The 25,832-nt window shown below is 44.4% G+C and overlaps 1 protein-coding gene across 1 annotated transcript in view; it reads left to right on the forward strand.

Annotated features, from left to right (window-relative positions):
- The window catches only part of LOC144728845 (uncharacterized), a 109,063-nt gene extending 104,940 nt beyond the window's left edge, over positions 1–4,123 (forward strand). Inside the window, exons 2-4 of the mRNA XM_078608532.1 lie at positions 338–406; positions 2,994–3,122; positions 3,405–4,123. Of these exons, the coding sequence (XP_078464658.1) occupies positions 350–406; positions 2,994–3,122; positions 3,405–3,527 (309 nt within the window). The 5' untranslated portion in view covers positions 338–349 and the 3' untranslated portion in view covers positions 3,528–4,123. The remainder of the gene's footprint in view (positions 1–337; positions 407–2,993; positions 3,123–3,404) is intronic.
- Positions 4,124–25,832: the final 21,709 nt, after the last annotated feature.

Below are 25,832 nucleotides of genomic sequence, written 5' to 3' on the forward strand. Positions count from 1 at the left end.
ACTTAGTCGAATGTCGTCACCAGCACTATGTACTGAGAGCGTAATGATTTACCTAACCACCACGGTGATCCGATAAATTCATTCATAATAGTCTTTGTTTCGTTTTTTCCATCTCGTTTCTATTGTTGCTTGCTTTTGTTACGTCTCCATTTGTACCCTTGCTTACTCCATTAGCCGAAGTAATGTTGGATATGGTTTCCCTATTTAGATTTCACATACATTGAACATTTTCATGTTTACTCTATTCGCTGCATGTATTGTGAGCCTTTGTATGATATTATTCGATGAAACGATGCATCTGTACTCAACCAAAGTACGTACTGCGTGGGTCTGGTAGAACTGTGGAAGAATGGACAAGGTTTTCGATGCCTCCTGGGGTCTGTCCAACGCTGAGCTCCTCCAGCAGGTACTGATGCACTGCCATTGGGTTGGTTCTGTACACCATCAGTGTGGAATCTTTGCCTTAATGAGGGCAGAATAGGAATTTGAAGTCTTTTCACGAGCAATCTGCACGTTAACAGTCACATGTTACTTCAAGAGAACCCTTACATGCCAAGAACGCCGGTAAACAGTGTGGAACATCGCAGACGATCAGAATAAACACATACATTTGCACACCTAGCTTTGACACGAAGATACTCGGGTAACCATCAACCACATCAGAATACTGTATCAACTGGCCAATGAGCACATCTCTTTCATGAATGGAAATTAAAATCACAGGAGTGCGTGCGGTCGTGGCCATGATACACAAACTATGGGCCATAAAGTAAACCACTGCTATTTTGGCAGCTTCAATGGAGGAGGGATAGCAAAACTACACGAGCTTTCTCCTGAAGTGCTCCCGTGGGTAGCAGACCTCTGTTGGCATTTAGCTCCTCAACATTGCCATACGCAAGAATAGTGCAGCTCTGATACTTGAAGTAATGGATATATAACATGTGCGGGCCGCTTTGACGTGATAAGGCCTCATGGGTTCATGGATTGTGTGATGTGAAGTCGTGGTTGTGATTTGGCCCACGGGCTATAGGTTCCCCACTCCTGGTATATACACACATTTACAATAACATTACACATATAAGCTATGATGTTTATATTTAAGATGGCTTTCAGGAACACAATAGTCGAGTACATATTTCATTGTAAAAATATAGATTTACAGCCCTCAATCTACTTATGTATAATTTGTTCACTCCCTTAGCCTAATGTAACGGCATATTATTTTCATGAATCGTAGATATAATTGATTATTACACTCATTAATTTATTAAATTTAATGAATTAATAATTATTACATGCCAATGATTTGCTTAAGAGGACTGACTTTGTCCTCATTAACATTACTTTTATTCATATTATTGGTCTTTTCCCCCATTTTTATCCCAATTGTGCTAATGATGTCACGTTATAAGATTAATACATTGTTCAGTCCCTCCAGAAAAACGCGGAGTTTTTTGGTGATTGTTGCGGGCAAAAATCGTTGATTATGCGGCACGTTTTCTTAAAAAATGCGATGGAATATGCGGGATATTTATGAAATTTTATGCGATTAAATTGCGGGAACTTGCAAAAATTGCGGGAACTTGCAAAAACTGCGGTTTGATGAAAAAGAGAAAAAAAAGTGATTCCCCCAACACCCTATTCACTAGGCTACTACTTTAATGTAAAGAGTCATTTCTTATTACTTCCTATGATAAGCAAGCATACTACATCACAGAAAGTGCTGGGAATATTTAAGTTCTCATCTTGTTTTATTTCAGACCTTAACAAACAGATGGCTCAAACTTACAAAACATTGAGTCGAACAAGTTCTGTAGCTTTACAAAATGAATATGCTACAACTTCTGTAAAAATGAATAAATAAAATATTAAAAAATAAAATGTGTGCTTCCTGTTTTACAGAGGTAGCTATACAAAACAGACATCTTCTGTTAAAATAAGTGTTTTCAGTGCACAGTAACGTAAGCAATACAGTAACAGTACAGTCTTACAGTAATGTAAATTTACATACTACTAACAAAAAAGTGCAATCTTACAACTGTAAAGTTGCATAAACTCCTGAATAAAACTAACTACGTAGCCTCTAACACTGGCCAATCATTCACCATCCTCATCCTCCATCCCCTCTCCCTCAGTGTCCATCTCCTCCCCCTCCACCATCTCCTCCCTCTCAAATGCTCCACTGGCAAATGAGAAAGATTTGCGGGCTTCATCATGGTTTCATTGGCATCGCGGGGTTTGCAGCTTTTTAATGATGTCGCGTAATGAGTGACGTCACTTCATAACGTTCCCATGGCAACAGGGGAAATGGCTGCGCTTGTGTGAAGTAAACGCAACATTTGTCAACTTTCTGCTAAGATATATGTGACTTTTTGCAACGAAAATGCGGGGATTATGAAATCATGCAAGCCCGCATATTTTGCGCGCGGAAATCTGCAATTTATGCGGCGAAAGTGCGGCGTATTTGAAAAAACGCGCCCCCCGCATAAATATGCGGACTTTGGCTGATTTTGCATGGAATCATGCGATCGCATAATCGCGTTTTTCTGGAGGGACTGATTGTTATCTCAAAGCATTGCAACCATTTGTTTTAGAGAATGGCTCACAGAAGCAGATATAACAGAGCAACCTCTGAAATTCTTTCAAGTGACCTTTAGGCCACACATTCAGGGGCAGCATTTTCCCACTCCTGAGAGTAACCTGTCCTATGATGGTCAAACCAACATTTGTATTCCCTTTGATGAAGTTGGAATTCAACCAAATTAAGTGCAGAACCAAATGTAATGTGATGCTTGTTTGTGCAATCATTGGTAGCAGGGCTGAAACCATAAACCCTCTTCACTTGAGAATCCAGTTTAATCAAAGCTATGTGAAATCTAACCCAGAATCTCGGCGATACCAACTCCGTGCTTTGTCCTCTGAGCTGCCCAACATCTCCAATAACTTTTGACTCTCCTTCAAATCTACCACCACTATCCAACACCTGAGAGCAGATGGGGCTGCTGAGCTGGTTGTCCGGCAAGGAGACCACAAGTGAAGCATACCAAGCAATCACAGCCGGCAGGGTCGCGTACGAGCTGTACAACCGCGTGACAGGCAAGGCTGACATCGACAAATACAAGGTGCTTGTCCATGCATACCGGGACAGTCACCTATACGGAGCACACTTTTTCGTGGTCCACTTTGCATGCCTGTAATTTAAGCGTGCATAATAGTTAAGTTGATTTTGATTGTAATTCCTGAAATACTTCCTGATTGATGGCCTTATTATCTAACCTGATGGGATGATCGCAGCCCAGCAACTTAACACCAGATTGATCTTGTCCATTCCGCTTCCCCTTGTCTCTCATTTGTACTCATCCCTTCATCCCATGCCTGTAACCCCATTGTATTCCTCTCCCTAGGCTGAGTGCCTGCAGGGCATCGTAAATTTCATCCGGGACAACCCAGGAGCCACGAAAACTGCCATCGACCAGGCCGTTCTGCTCCACGTTCAGATATTTGCTGCTCGGGTGGATGCGATGTAGGACTGAAGTGTGACTAGGTAAACACCTGTTTGGTGGACATCTTTAGAATGAACTCCTTGTTGGATACCTTGAAGGATCAACATTTTTTGCTAACTTTGCCCAAAAACGCAATTCTTGGCGATCGTTAAATTGTTGACTCAGCCATGCAGCCTTTTTCATAACATTTTAAATATGTTTTATCTATTAGGCAGCTAAATACACTCGTATTTCTATGCGTCATATTGGAGTGGGCAACAACACCGTGTACTGGAGTGCAACAAGTGTGGGGGGCCAACACGTGCACATGGGAGAGATAGAGCGATGGTAATCTCCCCCTGGGTGGTGTCACATGGGTGAGATGGTAATATCAAGAGAACAGCCTGGATATGCGCAATCAGAGAAGGAAATGGGCTAATATCTAGCAAAAAATCGCAACTACTGAGGCAATTTAATTTTTGCACATTCTCCAGGACAAATCACACCCTCGTAAAATGTTGCATTTCTAAAAGGGACATTTTTTTGTGCATTGCTCATCCTTTTGCTATGTTTGGTTCTTAAGTTATAAGCAAAGTCACAACCATATTACAATAAATAAATTGTAGTTTTATGCCATGCAATGGATTGTATCACGTGGATTATCACATTTCAATAATGAACACGTATGTATTGTCATTGATAAGATAATAGGTTTTTCCCCTTTTTTCTGGCAACAAAACAGGTGTTAAGATGTTAAAACACCAAACTTAAACCTTTTACAAGGAATCATGTCTGCATTAACCACAATGCTTGTGGTCAGAATGCAAACAAAACACATACTCTGATAATATATGCATTGTCCTTCAAACTGATTGGTCCACACCAGCGACAGCTTCTTTTGAGTCTCGTCTCAAACGGTGTTAGACCAGAGGACGCCAAAAGGTGTACATCCCAAAGACAATGCACTATCAGAGTAATGAGAGCTGGGGTGAGCATTTACATAATGGGACCTCCTTTGCCAGTACCAAAATATGATAATAGGGTTTTCCCCTTTTTTCTGGCAACAAAACAGGTGTTAAGATGCTAAAACACCAAACTAAAACCTTTTACAAGGAATCATGTTTGCATTAACCACAATGCTTGTGGTCAGAATGCAAACAAAACACATACTCTGATAATATGATATTGCCATTGAATTGTGACTTTATATGTACATTAATAATACAAACAACATTTAAGAATTTGCTTTGAAATATGTTGCACACTCGAAATGAAGGACATGGGCAGGTGCTCCAAATCGAGGGCAGACACATTTATTGTGGTTAATAGCAATCTTGTGAAGAACAGCACCGTCACTCTGTAAAATGCAACAGCACGTATGTTACAAACAGCATTTCTCCCGAGTCGCCATTAACCATGTGACTGGTTTACACGTGCGGTTATTCATTAACAGTTTTCTCATAAGCATCACCTACTCTTCCAACCCAGCCAACTATGGTAGCTCTATCCACTACTACTCCAGTAGCCCCGAACAATACACAGGTTGCCACGGCCAATACTCTGGTAACCCCGCCCAATACTTGGGGAGCCATACTACTCGGGTAGCTCCAACAACTACTGCGGCAGCTCTTTCTTTTGATGATATAATACGTTGAGTATGTGGCCAGAACGTTAACACCAGGGCCATTATGCCAATCGTCACATATGTGGAGACATTGAGACAGACTTTGTAAAACAATTGATTGTCCTGACCAAATAAAGAAGTTTTGGTAGCTTTACTAATTTATATTAACTGGAAAAATTGCAATGATACCTGTCTGATTGGCAATGCGTCGTCTGGGGCACCAGCATAACAAACATGTGAAGGCCTCAATGGATGCCCACTGGCACTAATTGGTGTATTTTGTAATCCTCAGTAAAGTGTTAAATTAATTCTTGAAGCGTATTCAGCTCACCTGGCTGCAATTCACATTTCTACACGGATGTTTTTGTCCAGTTGCCCAAGATATACTCGTTCAAATATTTGCTTCATGTGTATAATTTATATATTTGTCTTCTGTTAAAAAACACAACATATACATACACAAATACTAAGCTTTTGTGAAAGGCCAACGTTCCGTTTGTCCATTTGTCCGTTAAAATTATAAGAGCCTTTCAGAAGTGCTGAATCAAAAAGTTACCGAAAGTGGGGGTAAATAGTTGATCTAAAAGGTTTCCAAAATTGTTGACCCCCCCCCTCCAAAAATCTTTTTACCCCCCCCCCTCACCCAATTTTTATTTTGTAGGCATTTAATCCTACACACCCTACATAAAATAGTAGTATCTAGCAGAGGTGTGGACTCGAGTCATGTGACTTGGACTCGAGTCAGACTCGAGTCATGAATTTGATGACTTGCGACTCGACTTGGACTTGCATAACAATGACTTTGTCCCACCTATGAGATGTGGACTCGAGTCATGTGACTTGGACTCGAGTCAGACTCGAGTCATGAATTTGATGACTTGCGACTCGACTTGGACTTGCATAACAATGACTTTGTCCCACCTCTGGTATCTAGTAACTTTATAGGATTACCCACGGACTCTAAAGTAGCATCTAGTGATTCTATAGTATCTAATGACTATAGTATATACTGACTAAAGTAGTATCTACCGACTCTAGTAGTATCTACTGACTATAGTATCTACTAACTATAGTAATATCTACTGACTCTATAGTAGTATCTACTGACAGTAGTAGTAGTATCTACTGACTATAGTAGAAACTACTGACTATACTAGTGTAACGGGTTCCGGAGACACTTGTAGAGGTAACTTCTTTATTACAACACAACACTCCAACAGTCCTGATACTCTGTTACAGCCTAGGTACACAGCCTAGGTACACAGCCTAGATACTCTACTCTGGCTACGCTCTGGAACTCGCCCTCCCAAGGTCGTAGAGTCGGGAGTTCCAGAGTCCCACCACTCGCTCTCACAACATCCCAGGGTCTTCAGATGGCTGGTCGTGGGTCTTGGGTCTTGAGTTACAACTGGCCCCGATCGTCTAGGGAGCTCCCCTTTTTATGCCTAGTCCAACGAGGGGTGGGGCCGTGTGCGCCACCAGACATCCCACAGAGCACACACAGCCCCCCCCCCCCCCCCCCGTTGGCGGCGCCAAAAGGCTTAAGCGCCTGGGAACACAACGCCTGGCGCCCAGAGGCTTAAGCGTCTGGACCCCCTGGGAACCCAGAGCCCCCAGCAGCCCCTCCCTTCTTATGTCACTACATTAGTATCTGGCTCTACAGTCGTATTTACTGACTATAGTAGTATCCACTGACTATAGTAGTATCTGTTTACTAGTAGTATCTGCTGACTCTATAGTAGTATCTGCTGACTGTAGTTGTATCTGACTATTGTCGTACCTACTGACTAGTAGTATCTACGGACTATAGTATCTAGTGACTATAGTAGTATCTGGCACTACAGTAGTATCCACTGACTATAGTCGTATATACTGACTACAGCAGTATATACTAACTGTAGTAGTATCTACTGACTGTAGTAGTATCTACTGACTATAGTAGTAACTGCACATATTGGGGTAGGGGGGGAGAAAAGGACATAACATTGTTCAGGATGTGGTTGTGCAGCAGTAATTGTGCTTTTTAATTCTTTTTGGCATTTTTAACGCGAGGGAGAACCTCTCTCCCATCGCCGCTCAGAAAACTTGTTTGCATTGGTAGGGGCAACCGCGAGTTGGCGTTTCCACGCAGTTATGCAGCACGCCACCTTGTTGTACGAGAAGTAGTGACCGCTATTGGTGGTGGTCCTGTGGTGCACAATGACCGAGAAGAGCGAATAATGTTCCGGCTCGTGCACAACCTGATTGGACATGACCAGCCGCATGTTGAGTTGTTCTGGGAAGAGGAACTCCTACGAGGGATGAGGGAGGAGACAGTGGTGAGCCAAGCGTTAAAAGAGAGGAAAATAGGGTGCTGGCTAAGCAGGGGCAGAAGGGGGGAGCAAATGAACGTATTGGTGGGACACCAGTGCTTAGAACAAAAAATCAAATAAAATTTGTTACTATAATTTATTTTCCCACGATTCGCAAACCCAGTCGGAACATCTTGCGGGGTGCGTCAAAATAATTTCTCAATATAGAAGCAGTTGGAAGATGGATGTCAGCTCAAGTTTTAGATGTTAGACTGTTTTACGAGGACCGATGTGTTATATTGCACCGGTGTACAGCCAATGTCCAAATGACAAATATGGTGAATGCAATCAAATTTGAATAGAAGCATTCTGTGTAGCAAGTAAAATTCACCTTGTCGATTTTTCACACCACTAATCGATTCGCTCAATGGTAATGATAAGCACATTGGGCACCACGTGCAGGCTCACTCTCTTTGTGGATTTCCCCACGTGTGAGCACCTGTTCGCCCGACAATAGCATGTGTTGAGGCCGCTGGCCCCCGAGGCCTCCCTCTGCTGGGCGCCGGCCGTAGGGGGTCCGCCGTCTCCCGATCCCTGACTCGTGTGAGAGCAGTTGCTGCTGCTGCTGCGCTCCTCGCTCGCGGGAGAAGGGCTGCCGCCCGCCGGCTCTCCTCCCTGGGTCAAACCCCCGCGAGTCCGCGAGTCCTGCTTGTGGGGCATGGCTTGGCACTGGCTCGGCACTGGCTCACGGCCGCCTGAAAGCACCCTGTTGCCTCTCCGCCAATCAAACGCGACGCCTCCCCTCACACAAACCCGCGCACCAATCACACGCGCTGAACGGGGGGGTCAGGTGTTGGAGGGCAAATGACGTTGCTCGCGCCCGCGTCGCCGATTGGGGGTTTTTGTTACGGGTGGTTTAAAGGGCTGTGGGTCAGGTGTTCGCGAGGGGTGTTAGTCCGCACGCAGTGCGGGGGTTCGCAGCAGCAAGACGAAGCGTACACCCGTGGAAGCACCGACCACCCACGTTACGAGCGCACACACACACAGCACCATGCGTTTTCCACACACACTCGCAGAGTTCACCCGAGGTTGTGATCAATTACTAGTGTGCACCCGTGAAGCGCCGACCGTACACGTACGAGCGCACACACACAGCACCACGCTCTTCCCACACGCTCGCAGAATTCACCCGAGACTGATCAGTTACTAACGATTTATTATCGGCATGACTGAGCCACTCTCACGGAATCAGTCGGAATCGGCAAGGCAGGATTAAACTATCTCCCGATGGTCTGAACCTTAGCCTGTTAGGACTTAAACCCCTTTGGCGATTAAGCTAAATACCAACTCTCTCTCTTACGGTTCGACGCTCCAGTGTGCCCGTCCTCACAGCACTTCGACTCGTCACACGGACGTTCGAATAGCTGGACTGAAGAGACAACCGCCCCGATAGCTGACTTGAGAAGCAAGAGACCCTCCTGCCCCTTTCCATCGTCCCTTTATCCTTACCTACATCAAAGAGCCCGATCCGCCCGCCAATCAGAGCGCTCACCTGCACCCCAGCCCCACTCGGACCGCTGACCTCAGCGACGTCCGCATCTGAGCCCGCCGCTAACTGCCCGACCAATTAGAGGAATGACCCCGTTTTCCCCGTCGTTCGTGGCTCCGCCCCCCCCCCTCACTACCTACCTGCCCACCGATCCATGTGTGCGGGGTATGTTTGTATCTGCGGTGGCTGCGTAGCCTCGTCGTGATCGTGCATTTCCACGTTAATTCCCAGCGCCGCAGGGTAATTCAGCCTGGGGAAAGCCTTAGTCAATTCTCTGGTCCCAGGGAAAACCATGGAGGATGTTCCCCCTACGAGGGGGTTCCTGGGTGAAAACCTGTGGACCAGGTGGCTTCCCCGCGAGGCTCTACATGGGGGTCGGTGTGTGTGTGTTTGTGCGAGGGGTTGGTGAGGGGGAAGCCGCGTCCCCGTCGCTTGGCGGTGGTGGAGTCGTAGGTGGGGCGCCCGCAGAACGGCTTCGTGGCTGCGACATCACACATGTTAGTTTACGACAGAGATGCGTGTTCAATCACACACTGGAAATGGGAATATAAAATAACGCTTCAAGGTACGCGAAGGAAGATGGCATTCACTTTCCACATCTATATTCTGTAAGTTTCTCGATCTTCATGAATTCATCAAAAGCTTCCACCATATACAGGGATTTCTGTCGAGTCAAAAAAGCACAACAATGGCAAATTATTACTTTGAATAGTTCACAAACCATGACTTAAGTGGCTCTGCAGTCAACTTATGATATATATAATTAATAAGGGATAAAAATCGACATCAGGCTTTGGCCTTCCCATTTCTTACGTTGATGTTAAGAGAGATGTCCAGGCAAGTGTCCAATGTGTCTGAGATGCTGAAGCACTGCAGGTGCTCAACTGTGAAAACACAAGTGCACACACACTCAGAGATGGTATTACCGCAGTACATTAATGGCCGTGCTCCAATTGAAAGTGTTGATGACATGTTTCGCCAACAGACAAATCATGCGAAACTCAGTCTGTTGGCCAGTGCAGTGCAGTGCAGCAGGGGTGGCGCACAGGGTAAATACAAACCAATCGCACACAGCTGCGCAATGCCAGGGAATGGACACAAAACTGGATTATAGCTCGTCTTGAATGTAAAGTATTTGGGATAACTCAAAGGTCAATGAGTGATTGCTGTAAAGCAGAAAGTCTGCCAGCGGCGTCGTGTACACGAGGCCCTGCAGGCTGGCATTCATGAAACGGCTATTCTCGAGGTTCTTGAGCCCAGCACCCTCATGTAGATCCTCTTGTCACTTGAGAACTAAGTTTTCTAACGCATGTGTAATGTAAGAACTTGGCGGGAGACGACCTTACGGGTAGCACACTCTTTTATTAACACCAACTTATATTACACGGGTGGCTAACTCCAGCCTTAACCCACGGGGTTCCCCTGGCTACACCCACACTGGCTCTTACGCCCCGTAGCCTCTCGGAACACACCCAGCCGGGGTGTCCGTCTCGACTCTGGGTCCCACAGTCTCGGCCCTCATGGACGTCAGACCACGGGTCCCACAGTCTCGCCTCCGAGCCACACAGGGCCCCGGCCCTCACAAGGACAGCGGGACTAGGGGTCTCAGGGCCTACCTCTTGAACTCCGTCTTCGGTCTTCGACTGGTTAACAACTCCCCGAGTGCTCCCGCGCGTCCCCCTTTATAGTCCTTCATGCGGACGTCGCTGAGAGCACCCACCCCAGTTGACCAATCACTGCGCGCTGCCCACGATCCTATTTCCCCCCCTTGTGTCAGCGCGCACAACCACGCACCCCGCGCCGCCCCGTGATCTCTCACTGTCGACGCGCATCAACACCACCACTACACATGCGTCATGTATTCTGGAGACGGAATGCTGTCATAGTAGTAGGTTTTTACCCTTTTAAACTAGTACAAAACTGACACCTTTATACAAGGCATCATGTTTGCAATAACCACAACACAAGTCAAAAATGCAAACAAAAAGAAGCAACTCTGATAATGATAATAATATGCACTGTCCTTGAAGTTGATTGGTCCACACCCGAAACGGCTTTCTTTAGAGCCTAGTCCCCATTGGTGTTGGACCAGTTTAAAAGGGTAAAAACCTACTATATTTTGCCACTGGTAAAAGAGGTCTCATAATGAATGCTGTCATGTTGTGGGGTAAAGTGTGGGTGCTCTCACCTTTTCCAAGATGTTTGGATGGCGTGGAAGAGTAGAGTTGCCTCGAGTGCAGACCCTTCCACCAGCAGTGGCATCACCAAATAATTGCAAGGCTGGACCTTTACGTTTTGACTGGTCTTCTTTGCAAGTGTTGCAACGTATGTGCAGACTCGGGATTGGTTTGGTGTCCAGCCCAAAATCACAACCCTTACATTTGTTTGAGCTTTCCACTTCACATGTCTCACTACCTGTTAATCTGCAGTGAGCATCGTAACATGAGGTCATACTGTAATTGTTCCTTTGGTTATTGTCTGAACTTAATTGATTTTTTTACTCAAAATGTATCAATACTAATTGGGTGGGCCAATTGCATGTTGCCCGGGCAACAACTGTGATCTCTTCTGCAGCTCCTTCTGCCCTTACCTTAGATAATCTGCCTTGTTTTCATCGGATAATGATATCTCCTCACTGTCCTTCCCCGCACCTCCGATTAGCATGTTTGCATAGGTACGGTGAAAAAGAAGTGAAACATACATATTGACTTGGTGTTGCAGAATTCAAACATTTTCTCACTGGACCAAGAACAGCTACCCACCAGACTCAACGGAGGGCTGAATCTTAGCGAATCTGCCTTGTGTCCATTGGATGATGATGTCTCCTCACTTTCTGACTTAGAACTATTGTTGTAGCTTTTAACAACATTATCTTGCTTCATGTTGGCTTTAGTGTCACACTCTACGGGAAGACAATCACTTGGCTCAATGTAGTTTTTAAAGTAGTTTTACATCCCCCAAAAAATGTTATTGGACGTTTTTAGTTATTAGCACAGACTGTTACACGTGCCCAGCCACCTGATGTGACCGATCTACCTCTCTACAGCTCCTACTGACCTTACCTTAGATAATCTTCCTTGTTTTCATTGGATGCTGATGTTTCCTCACTTCCTGGCTTTAAACTGGTGTTGCAGCTTTCAAAAACATTTTCACTGGAACTGGAATGGCTGCCCACCAGACTCGAAAAGAGGGCTGCCCTGTTGAACCTCAGTCAGCGAATCTGCCATGTGTCCATCGGATGATGATGATCTCCCCTCACTTTGGGAAATTAAACTGTTGTTGCATTTTTAACAACGTTCTGACTGGAAATAAAATGGCTGTCCACTAGACTCAAAGGAGAGCTGCCCTCGTGAACCATAGCAGCACTGCCCAGCAATCTCCCAGCATGGCTATCCTTATCAGAACTGCTTTGGCAACAGCATCTTTTTTCGATAAACTTTCTGAAGAATTTCTTAACGCCTTTTTTCATGGTGGCCATGTCACCAATGTGCCAGAGCACCTAAAATGTTTAAAGAAAATTTCTCATGAGAACGCCAGAGAACAAGTGAAGACCGTCTGCTTCCCAAGGTGTCCGATGAACCACTGTGAGAAACCACTACACGCATCACCATTAGGATGTGACGTCACATGCCAGACTGCAGTGACGTAACAGTGGGACCCCTTATTACGAGAGTCACGTGACTTCAGATTCCAGAATGCACTGGCGCCACACAACAAACTGTATTTGTTCGTAAAATAGCGTTTCGCAGTGTTAATGAACAGCACTATTGCATGCCCGCATTAGTAGTGTAACATCTAACACCCCACTGTATTAATTCTAGATTTGAAGCTTTCGTGACTGCAAGGATTCATATTCCTAGGTTTTTTTCGGTAAAGTCACGTAGGTAAAAAAATTTAATAAAATTAAAATCACGACGTTTCGGAGGCAACACAAGCTTCCGTCTTCAGGTGGAACCGTCACAGCACGCTTGCTGTATCAAGTAAATGATAAATTCCAAGAGATCCGACCTTGTATATATACTGGTTGAAGGGGGAGGAGCCAGGATAGGCCCCTGGATAGGAGTTTTTTTATGATACGGTTGGTGCGGCTGAAGCTACGGCTAATCTACATAACAAAGGACTGAGCCTTTGTGTGTATTTTGTAGAAACTGAGATGGTATAATCAGGAATGTTCATCGTGTATTCATGTGAGGCCTTGGCCTGCTTTGTCACGCTCTTAAAATGTTGAATTTTGAAAAGGGACCTTTTTATGTTTTTGTGCATTGCTCATCCTTTTTGCTATGTTTGGTTCTTAAGTTATAAGCAAAGTTACAAGTGTATTCCCATAAATTAATAGTATGATGTGATGCAATGGATTAAATTGTATGAATTATATTTCAATTGTGACTTTATATGCCGTGTACGTTATTTGTAATATAAACATTTAAGATTTTGCTTTTAAATGTGTAGGGGTATAGCGCTGGCTGCTGGCGGAAAATGGTAACTGTGGTGTATGGCAGTACTCGTGTCAGCATGTCAGATTATATACAGGAGGGGGACATCTAGGGGAAAGTTCATAGAAGGGGCCCATCATGAAGTCCCGGTAACATGCTCGTAGGTTTCAGACAAGGCGTGGTTGCATTTTCCCCAGATGCCCCTGGGTACATCCTCTAAATTACACTGGCCGTGACAAGGCCCTATTGAGGTGATCGAGGTCAAGAGGTGTGTGCGTATACAGGTCGGTCGCTGTCACTGGTTTGTGGACCCGTCATGGTTAAAACCCTATGTTCCACCTTATGTAGATATTTCATCTCCAGAGTGGCGGGTGTCTGATTTGTCCGACGAGCCGGGGCGACTGAGCCCGGAGGCTGCGCTTCAGAAGGATTGCATTGTGCCGCCCGTAGGATCCCAGCACCTGTAGTCTGGGGATCCTCCGGCAGCGCCTCCGTGTGAAGGACCGCGTGCGGAAGCCCGGCCGCCATCTTATTCTCCAAGGGAGGGGCTGCGCCCTTTAGGCCGTTAATGTGACATTCGGTGGTCTCCAGCGCGCAGGTTCCTGCTCGTGAAATTTCGATTTAAAGCTTTCGTGACTGCAGGGATTCATCTTCTTTGTTCTTTCGGTAAGGTCACGTAGAAGGGAAATAATAAAATTATAAAAATAAAACATAATAAAATAATTCTCATGACGTTTCGGCCACGACAGACCTGTTCTTCACCTGAGGACGGCTGCTTGCGTTGTGGCCGAAATGTCGTGAGAATTATTTTATTATGTTTTATTTTATTATTTCCCTTCTACGTGACTTTACCGAAAGAACCAAGAAGATGAATTCCTGCTCGTGGTGGGGGACCAGCGTCGAGGACTCGCTTCAAGAGCGCTTCTTTCCGCTGAACAGCTCCCTTCCCGTCATGACAATTGTATTCCGACGTCGTCCGGCGGGTGGCCGCCGCCGCGTACCGGGCTGAGGCTTCTGGTAGATCTAGGGTGCTTGCCGATGCTCGTGGCTGCGGCGCGTCCACGAACGTCATGAATTGTTGCGCTTCCCTCGCGGTTCGGGTTAAATCATTACGGGTTCTTGTTGCGAATGTCCGCCTAAAACCTCCCTGTTATAGTAATTGTGTTAGCGCACGTTTTTGCAGGCCTTCCTCTTATTACACGATTGTTGTCAGCCAAGACGGTTTTTTTTTCATGGGGGTTTGGGGGGATTTAGGGGTATAGCGATGATTGCTGGTGGAAAAGGGTAACTGCGGTGTACGGCAGTACTCGCGTCAGCAGGCCACAGTATATACAGGAGGGGGACACAATTACCTTTATTTTTCAAATGACAATGTAAGCAAATATAAGCCACTCAGGCAGACGTGAACAACTCTAAAAACACAATTCTGCCTTTCATTCAGTCAGATAATATTGAACAAACTGTATAGAATACCTTAAATTTCCATGAGTTAAATATCTTTGCCTCATGAACATTTTAAACAGGAGTTATACGTAATGCAAAGTGGTCTGTTATCATGAAACTTTAAAACAAGTGAATTTTGCCCTTGTCTTTTACAAGATCTTTCAGAAAGCAATAGTTTGTGTCATATCTACAGGTACATAACATCAACAGTTATAACCAAAATCTTATTTAAGAGTCTAATAAAAACAAGTGCCATAAGTCCAAGTGCATTAGTGTGCTTTAGGCTTTTCACTGTTAATAGTGACAGATGTTACCGTTCAAAACACTCAATTTCATATTGATCAAGGAACAGATTACTTGCTGACACTAATGAGAAGGGTGATACTGAGATCTAGATTTCAGTAAAGAGACCAGGTCTGGCTTGAGGGCAGTGGTTGAGATGCGTAAAATGCCACGCAAGTGGGAGTCGCTCATCCTTGACCTCAATCAGTTCTTGTTTAAGTTCATGACTGAGAATGTTTGCTCACACAAATATGTGGAGCCGAATAAGCTCAGCATTTTCTTAGTGAATGACCGCATTTCTTTTTTTGCAGTCGCCATGGCAGAAATGACTCGAGAAGGGTTTGCGGCACGGATGCAGAGCCAGATAGAATTAGAATGGTGCTGCCACCGTGTGGTGAAAGGAGGAATTACATCTGTAAAGTTTTATGATTTATAAGACCGAAGCTGCGGGCCGTGTGAAATCTGACCACGGGCCGGACTTTGGACATGCCTGGTACTGTACACACACACACGTGTGACATCACTATGCGGGGGAGTGTTACCACCACGCGGGTCTACACACACACACATGACGTCATCCCGGCTGGAGGCGGGAATGACGTCATCCCGGCTGGAGGCGGGAATGACGTCAGGGCCGGTTCTGGACTCGGGAGGCCACGAGGGTGTTGTGAGGTCGTGACCTGATCCCAGTGGGGGTTGGGGGCCCAGGGGGCACCTCGGGGGGCACGTGGACAGCAGGGGGCAGAGGTCGCAAACGGGTTTTGATTCCTTACCCGTACCCATACCCGGCCGCACCAGGGTCGCAATCGGGTACCCGATACCCGTATCCTACCCGATACCCGGCTACCCATACCCGGCCGGGTACGGGTAGCCGGATATCGGGTAGGGTATCGGGTACCCGATTGCGACCTCTGGCAGGGGGCCTTCGAGAGGGTTCTCGAAGGGAGGCGTGGCCGGGGTGGGGCCTGGGCCCATATAAGCAGCCTCCTCACAAGGTTCGAGGCTGCCCGTATCAAGAATGAAGATGCATCGTGAAGACGCCAAGAAGAATCAAGCCTCCAGTCAGCGGACCTGCCAGTAGCCCACCTGGCTGGGTCACGCTAGAGTATGTGAGAATTAGAGAAGTGTGTGTTAGCTAGAGTAGGTCGGTGGTCACCACCCTATGTGTAATGTAAGAGTTAACTGTTGTGTTCAGTAATAAATAAGTGTTACCTCCCAAGAAGTTGTGTGCCTAAATTCGAACTCACTACAAATGTTGCTTGTAATGTTTGGTTAGATACTCTTTGGTTCTTTCGGTAAAGTCACGTAGGTATTAAATAAAATAAATCACGACGTTTCGGGCGCACCACAAGCGTCCGACAGGTGGGAAAGCATGGTCTGCTGCTGAGGATGCTTGTGTTGCGCCTGAAACGTCGTGATTTATTTTATACCTACGTGACTTTACTGAAAGAACCAAAGAGTATGAATTCCTGCAGTCACGAAAGCTTCAAATAAAGATTTGGTTAGATGTTATATAAGAGATGGTCTGCCTGCATGTTTGGTGGACAATGGGTGCATGCGTAGATGGTGTGGACTTCGTCTTCATCGGCGGCAGCCCCTTAGGGTTCGAGGATGACATCTATCAGATCTGGTAGCGGCTCTTGAAGTGGCTGAGGAGTCCAATTCACGATCTGCAGATATCTATGAGCTTTGGGGGTCACGTGGTCCCAGATAGAAGTGGGATCCGCAGTGCTGGGTTAGCTTCCTTTGTTATTTGGCAGCGATCCACCTCGGCATCAAGACGTTGGGTCTCAGTGGGCCGTCACCTTGTGGATGCAGCAGCGCCACCCAAGGTGGTCGGCAGCCTTCTCCGTCGAATCTCAAAGCCTGTTTCTGTACTTCAGGGAGGAATTGAGGATATCCTTGAACTGCTTCCTTTGTCCTCCCCTCGTCCGCTGCCCATTGGAGAGCTGGGAGAAAAGGATCTGGTGGGGAAGGCAGTTCTGAGGTATGCGGAAGCAGTGGCCAGTCCATCGGAGTTGTTTTTTTTAAAGTATTGCTTCAATGCTGGTGGTGTCAGCATGGAGGAGGACACTTGCATTGGTGCAGAGATCTTCCCACTTGATCCCCTGGATTTGATGGAGGCAGTGCTGTTGGAAGCGCTCAAGCGCAGTGACGTGGCACCAATACATAGACAACCTACTGGCAGAGACTTCTTTAAAACTATCACTTCTACACAAACACTGAGTCTACACAACATGTAGCTTCAGATAATTTCGGTCCAACAAAAAACAGACGGTTACTTATATGACAGTCACATGATAGACAATGTTGGGACAAACAAAATCTTTCTGTTAACTCTTATCAGAATATTTATTTATACAGCAGGAATCCGATGAGTCGGGTCAGGTCAGAATGATACAACAACAAATAATACAAAAACTTGACAGTGAAAAGTATAGCAAATATTTACAAATAAAACGAAACTATTTTTTATCTTATCAGGTAAAGCCACTGAGCTATGAGCTTCTCATTCAGGAGCAACTTGGCAACAAATGATAGCTTAATAAACTGGCTTATCTTATAGAAATTTTTACAGCAAAATAATCTAAATAATGTAAACAAATGTTTGTAAAAGTTATCCCATCATATCAGATGTTTATATATTTCCTTCCTTCTGAGAAACCTAGACCATTATGGCTCACTAGGTGGGTTAGGGATGAAAACTAAGTACAGGCAGTCCCCGGATTATAGGGATGAAAACTAAATACACTGAATGAACATTAGTAAGTGAATGCTTTCTGTTAACAATTGATGTTAAAATGTTTAATGGTATTAATAAACATTTGGATACAGTATATGTTCCATTAGTTTAATTATGGGTAGTGTTAGGGTAGATATTCGATTAAATAAAATAACACTGGTCAACAAAAAAAAAACATTTTTTTGTGGCCTGGACTTTTGTAGCTGTTTTAGACTAATTTCAGGGTGCTGATTCCAAATCTGATCTCAGATTTGCTCTATCACATGAGATGTGATAGAGCAAAGCATACCCCATTTTCATTGATTTTACCCAAAATTAACTCTGTCACTTATGATTGCAAGTTGTTGCGAGTCAGGGACTGCTTTAGTGTTAAAATATGGTGCTGTATTTTTAGGATAGTGTGTTTATAATATAATTTTATGTAGCTATCCACATTTATTTAATATTTTTCTTCTGCAGTTTTTATTGAAAATGCAATATTTGATATCTCAAAAACCTGATGTGATAGACAAGAACTTAAAACCGTTGGAATACCTTATGCCAGAAAAAGTGTGTTGACCAGTGTAATCGTAGGAAGTGCAGAGCGTATATACAGACATATGCTACAGGCAGTGATACACAACGTATCACAACGCGATACAGTAATGAGAGAAAACAGTACGGGAGGCACAACTATTTCTGGCTATGGGATTTTATCTGGATTTTGGGTGGAAATTGTTGAGTTTCCAACATATGGAAAATTCTGGTTGCGGATCTTCCTTGGGAACCTAACGCTTCCATAATCCGGGGATTGCCTGTAAGGAGGGAGCATCTGATATCAGGCTAATTTTCTAAGTCTCCAACGTGTCTTCTTAGGTGGGGGTGTGTCTGCGGGCAGTGTGTCTGCGGGTTGTGTCCTTTCTTCCTTGAGTGTCCTTCCTTGTGTAGTCTGAGCACTTGTGAGCTCTCCTTGTGTCCCTGATGCCACCCAGTTTGAAGACTGTGGGTCCTCGATGTCCACTGGGATGGCATTCTGCTCTGGTGACCTACACATAGCACACATCATCACCATCAAATTTATTCCACTGGCCAACAGGGCACCACAGAAAACTGCCTGTCATTGAAACTACCTTGAAAAATAAATTGCACCGAAAATGGCTGCTAACTCACGTGGTAAACACCTTCAAAATATAATTGTGGCCCGAGTAAGAGTGTACACAACACTGTCAGATAACACTGTTTGACTTAGGGTAAATAGATCGAGGTTTTATGGTTTCTGAAAAAACATCATGAGTACAACTTACTTCGTATAGAAGAGGATGTAGGCCTGGTCTTCAAGAACTGCTGCATTGGTGACTGGCATCACGTCAGTATCGTCCATTCTGAACCAGCTGCCATTGCTGACCTGAAGAAAAAATACATCCACACTTGTTAAATTACGATCAATACCCAATTGTACCAGATTAATTTAAAAGTCAGCCATAGTGACAGATCATGAAAGCGGAATGTTATATGGAAGTTAACACGTGTACTCATATGCTTTGTGGGTGTGTATGAATGATAATAGTGGGGAACAGTAGCGTAGCGGTTAGCACATTGCACTACGAACCCGGCAACCAGAGGTCGATTCCCGCTTAAGACTAACAGCAGTGACGATTATCTCAACCGGTCCTGAGCCTCGTTCCCTCGGTCCACTCAGCCTCAAATGAGTATATGGTGCAATATGTAAACATTACCACTCAGGGGACAAAGGCGGCTGGCCACCCACCCCCTTCCTGTGTTGTTCTGGCTTTGACAGGTGCTCATGAACAGCACTTGCACCAACAGTCGAGTAAGGCTCTTTGGGGGATATTTGTTTTTTTGTTTATCATGCACAACATCACCTTGTTGTAGGAGTAGTAGTGGCCGCTATTGGTGGTGGTCCCGTGGTGCACAATCACTGAGTAGAGCGAATACAGTTCTGGCTCGTGCACAACCTGATTGAACATGAACGGCCGTATGTCGAGTTCTTCAGGGAAGAGGAAGTCCTACAAGGGATGAGGGAGGAGACAGTGGTGGGCCAAGCATTAAAAGAGAGGAAAATAGGGTGCTGGCTAAGCAGGGGCAGAAGAGGGGAGCAAATGAACGTATTGGCGGTACACTGGTGCACCGGATAAAAAAAGCACATTTTTCACAATAATTATATATTTTCCTTCGATTCGAAACCCATTTCAGAAAATATTGTGGGGTGCATCAAAATAATTTCTCGTGATCTCAAAGCAGTCGGAAGATGAGTGTCAGTTCACATTTAGATTTTATACTGTTTAATGAGGACCGGTGTGTCATGCTTTACCGGTGTACTGCCAATACGTCCAAATGACAAAACGTTGAATACAAATATATTTGAATATCAGATGCATTCTGTGCAGAAAGTAAAATTCACCTTGTCGATTTTGTCGCCAAACTCATCGTATCGCTTAATGGTGATGATAAGCACATTGGGCACCACGTGCAGGCTCACTCTCTTTGTAGATTTTCCCACGCGCGAGCACCTGTTCGCCAGACAATAGCACGTTAGTTTGCGACCGAGATGCGTATTTGATCACACACTGTATAAATGGGGATATACACGAACGTTTCAAGGTGCACGATGGAAGATTGCATACTCACATTCCACATCTGTATTCTGCAAGAGTCTCGGTCTTTGTGAATTCATGAAAAGCCTTCACCAGATCTAGGGATTTCTGTCAAAAGCCAAGAAAACACAAAAATGGCAAATTATTACTTTCAATAGCAATTAATAAACCATGAGCTAAGTTAATTTCAAGTTCATTTATTAGGTATAGCCCTGTGAGCAATTCGGCTCTTGAATCGGGTGCAACCGCAACAAACAAAAAAAACATGAACAAAAAAACATCTTAAAGTGAATATGTGACCGAGTGCAAACAGAAAATCCAAGAAAAGACAGCAAAATATAGCAGAAAAAAAAACACCGTACGCTGTGTGCAAAAATCCCAGTGGGATGCAAGTCAAACAACCAACAACAACCACAAGACAACTTAGATTAAGGCCATCAGTCTAACTCTGTACTACAACAAACAAACATGGCTAAACCAATACACTTTTCGAAATCACCAAAATAAAGCCATGAAACAGTGATCACAGGAACTAACGGAATTTTCACAATAAATGGCATAAGTGGCTCTGCAGTCAACCGGTTGTGGTACATAAATATAATGAATGAAAAAAACAATCGACATCAGGCTGTAGCCTTCCCAATTCTTACGTTGATATTAAGAGAGATGTCCAGGAAGGAGTCCAACGTGTCTGAGATGCTGAAGCACTGCATGCACTCAACTGTGAAAACACAAGTGCACACCATACGAGATTAATATTACTGCTGCACATTGCATAATCTTCATCAAAAGTATTCACATGTTAACTGGCTAATATCATGAACATCTTCAGATACCACCAACCCAGATGCAACTATAATTGTTAAATAAAAACATATTTTGGTGAAAACTGTAACGGTTTTAAACACAAAAAACGTTGATTATGAACGTATTGTTGATACTGTTGGCAGTGGTGCCCTAGCACAAATCACAGGTAATCAACACATTCGTCAATAGCACTGCCTTACAAGGAAACATATGCAATTGGTGACGTTTTCAGGATTGATCCTTATTCATAGCACAGAAACAGAGGCCAGTAACATAGGGTGGAAACGAGTTGGAGACTGCACTGTACAACATTTTTTTCCTGATGAACACTTTTTAAAGTGGCATACATATTTCTAGATTTGAAGCTTTCGTGACTGCAAGGAATCATCTTCTTAGGTTTTTTCGGTAAAGTCACGTAGAAAGTAAAATAAAATAAAAACAAAAATCACAAGTCTCCGTCATCAGGTGGGACCGTCACAGCTGTGACGGTCCCACCTGATGACGGAGACTTGTGTTGCCTCCGAAACGTCGTGATTTTTGTTTTTATTTTATTTTACTTTCTACGTGACTTTACCGAAAAAAATTTAAGAAGGTGGCATACATAATAAACACGTGAAATCTATTTCCATATTCGGCATCTTACTAACTTGTGTAGTCAATGATGATCACACTCAGGATTGTCTGGTAATAATACAACGTTTCCATAACGATGAATTAACGGCAACTACAAAACAACGCTCACTGCCACCCGCACGATGGCTCCGCCCTCACTGTCCAAAATGGCGGAAAGAAAATGGCTCCGCCTCTTTTACCCTGAGGACCACATCTATATTGTCTACACGTGTATGATGACATAAACTAATTTGTATTCAATGTTAAAGTTTCAAATGTTGGCAGATTGCATGTTGGGTAGCCTCGTTAAAGCGTGGTCGAAGAAATCACTATTAGCACAATCCAGTTGTTCGTATAGTTGATATAACACCCTTTAACCAAGAGCACTCCACGGGAAAGGGAGTAGAGTCAATTATATAGCTTGTAAACAATGAAAGAGAAACTAGAAAGGGAATGCATATTTTGTGCATGTATGCTTATGTCCTTGTGTACGTGTTTTTACATCTACACATGTGCTCGTTGTTTAACAGAGAATATAAGGTTGCATGCGAGAGCTTGCATAGCCCAGTATGGATTGTGACATTGGTTGAAATCACTCCTTAAAGGGTGGATGTTTCGAAAGGAGCACAGTACCTACCTCTCGATTTCAGGTACCCCCTGAAGATCTGGTGGATCAATGTAGGGGTCTCCATGTTAATACCGAGCCTGAAAACAACACGCAATGACACCACGTGGTAACTACAGAGGCAATGTCTTTACCAGATGAACACTCGGAAGAGTTACATATTTTTCGCTCCTAGTATTAACTCGCTGCAGTGACAATATCGTAACTACCTCGCCTGGTATACAGGTCATGGGTTTGATCCCAATCCTGACGCCTGTAAATTTGCAGTTTGCATTCACTCCCTGTGGTCGCGTGGATTTTTTGTATACGAGCCCACCGATTTTTCCCTCCACATTAAAAAAACATGCATTTAGAGTATTTGGTTTATAAAAATTCCACGTGATAAGTCACTTCGTTGAGCTATCATGTATGGCCAAGTCGCTCCTGAAAAAGAGCTATCTAGCTCAGTGGGCCTCACCTGGTAAAATAAAAAGAATTTAACGGTAAAAGTGTAAGTCACAGTCTCCAAATAACATAAACAATTCATCCAGTTGGCTGAGCGATAATGTGGGCATCTCACAAACGGAAAGTTACCAGTTCAAATCATGATGATTGGGAGTTTACTCATCATCCCTCTGAGGTCAATGTACTGGGTACCCCGTTGTGGGGCAGTCAACAGTAGTTGTCCTAAATTTTGACTTAAAACTTTCGTGACTGCAGGAAATCATATTCTTTGGTTCTTTCGGTAAAGTAACGTAGATAGAAAACATTTTCATTAAAATAAAGTGAATACAAATATGAATAATAAAATATCAAATAAAAATAATAATAAAAATACAAAAACACACTAATGTAGACAGCAGCCTGGTTCTTAATCGGAGTGAGTGTACTGGCAGTCTATAATGTAGACTGTAGCCTGGTTCTTAACCTTGGTGAGTGTACTAGCAGTCTAACATGTAGACTGTAGCCTGGTTGTCCTACGGACAAATATTTTTTCTGAACAATCCAGGCATCCATGTGCTGGTATTGTGCAAATATTTATGGAGTTTACTGGGGCATGCATTACTTACTGCCTTTGGTTGAAGAGGCAGGATTGGTGCAGAGCATATATCACGTAACCCAGAAACACATGTGCATCCTCCTGCCTGCCAAAACACAGGTCCTCGCCGATGTCTGTGTGAAAATGGACAGAGGTCACACATGATGTGGTCACACAGTGGCTGGCACAGTTAGTATATAGCTTATGAATTCCCTCAACAACTAAACCGGCTCCAGATTCTTGAGAAATATTGTGGAATCTGGTGCATAGGACTTTAACAGATATTTTCACGTAAACCTTTTCACGTAAAAACACGTCATCCTAAGCTGATAGCAATTCTACTCAAAGTCTGACTTGCAAGAAAAGGAAGAGCATATTGACAGATTTGTGGGTTAATCACAGAACTGGGTGTGGCTGGCAGTGTTTAGAACGAGCATCAACAGAGGAATGCTAGACCGGAAGAACATCCGATGCATTGGAGTTGTAATCTCAGTGCTGACCAAAACTAGTAATTTTCTATTCGATATTGTATACAAAAACTGATTCAAACTGCCCTTTCAGGGGATCTTGAGATGACTGAAGTTTCAACGTCAAAGACACTTGGGAATTGTGCTGGAACTTACATTTGAAATTGCGAACTATCTCGATGGGATTGATGGCCGTGCCCCGATTCATGAAGGTGTTGAAGACGTGTTTCTCCAACAGACACATCATGCAAAACTCAGTTTGTTTGCCTGTGAAGTGGGGCAGGGGTGGCACACAGTGGCAATGCAAACCAATCGCACACATAGCCCAGCTGCGCACAGTCAGGTAATCTACACAAAACTCGATTGTAGCTCGTCTCGAATGTAAAATATCTGGGAGAACTCACAGGTCCATGAGTGATCGCCGTAAAGCAAAAAGTTTGCCAGCGGCGCCGTGTATGTGAGGCCCTGCAGGCTGGCATTCACGAAACACGTATTTCCGAGGTTCTTAAGCCCAGCACCCTCACGTAGATCCTCCTGCCACTTGAGAACCGAGGTGTCTGTCGCAGATGTGATGAATTCTGAAGATGGAATGCTGTCCTCGTCTCCACACATTAAAAGATGGAAACACATACTTGACACTCACAGCACATCTGAGGGGAATGGTTTGAAAATTGCGTGTCTTAGCCTGTACGCGTGCTGGCATATTTTTTTGTGGTGCTGTTAGGTAGAAACAATCCTCTTCACCAGCTGGCGAGATGTAGATGTGTTAATGTCTTTGAAGTGTTCAGCACTAGTGATCAGAATTGCCTGAAGAGCATCTTCAGCCTGTAAGTTTTACATTGACAGCAATGGCGAGACAGCCACAGCAGCGTGACGAGCTATCAAAGTGTACGTATGTGTGCACGTTGAACTTCTTTCACACCGTGCGTAGCCAACCATACTAATCAGAGGGACAGGGTCACGCTGGCACACACTTACCTCTCGCGTTAGGTTTGTTCAGCCCAGCCTTGCTGACGCAAAACACGGCGGATGGAACGGTGCTGTATTGGATCCTCAGCCCCTTGTCATTTGCTGCTGACACCACTGGGGTCGATGTGGATGCCTCATCCTTGACGACGATGCTGGAGACAGTGTCCCCTTCTGTCCATTGAACACTCGTGGCCTTCTTCTCCTCCTACGGTAACGGTAAAAGCAGCCTTAAGTCATGCATACGCATCGCCACTACACTGCAGCATTACTCAAACTGCTAAGTGCAGATTCGTATTTCGAACAATGTTGCTAAATATGAAACAACATGGCAAGCCAATCTAATAATGGAGACTCTGCTTTGTTTTTAGATTCCTAGGATCTATCCTTGTGTCCAAAGAAGTTGGAAAAAACATACTACATGTCTAAATTCACATTGTGATATTCTGAAGATGTTACGTTAAAAAGATGCACGTGATATCACTCGAGCGCAAATACAGACCCATATGAACACAAATACCCATACAGGAATACATCCCTTCATACACCCTCCCCATCCTTGCAGTGCGTGAAATTGGAAATAATGATTTTTTTTTACTCAAATGGCTTAATGTACTATTCATGTAACGGTTAGCAATCTGGTGTTGTCATACGGAATTTGGTGCTTCAATTTCCTGGCATGTCAGTAGAAATACATCCTTCCCACCTTTATTCACCCAGCAGTAAAAATGGGGAGACCACAGTTAGTCGATGGACAAGCCATGTGTGTTGTGGGGTCAGGTGTGGGTGTTCCCACATTTTCCAAGGTGTTTGGTGGGCGTAGATAGGTGAGAGTTTCCTCTCGTGCAAACCCAACCGCGAACAATCGTATGAGCAGACAATTTCAAGGCTGCACC

This window comes from Lampetra planeri, chromosome 30, assembly GCF_965212315.1.
Source record: "Lampetra planeri chromosome 30, kcLamPlan1.2.h2, whole genome shotgun sequence".
NCBI lineage: Eukaryota > Metazoa > Chordata > Hyperoartia > Petromyzontiformes > Petromyzontidae > Lampetra > Lampetra planeri.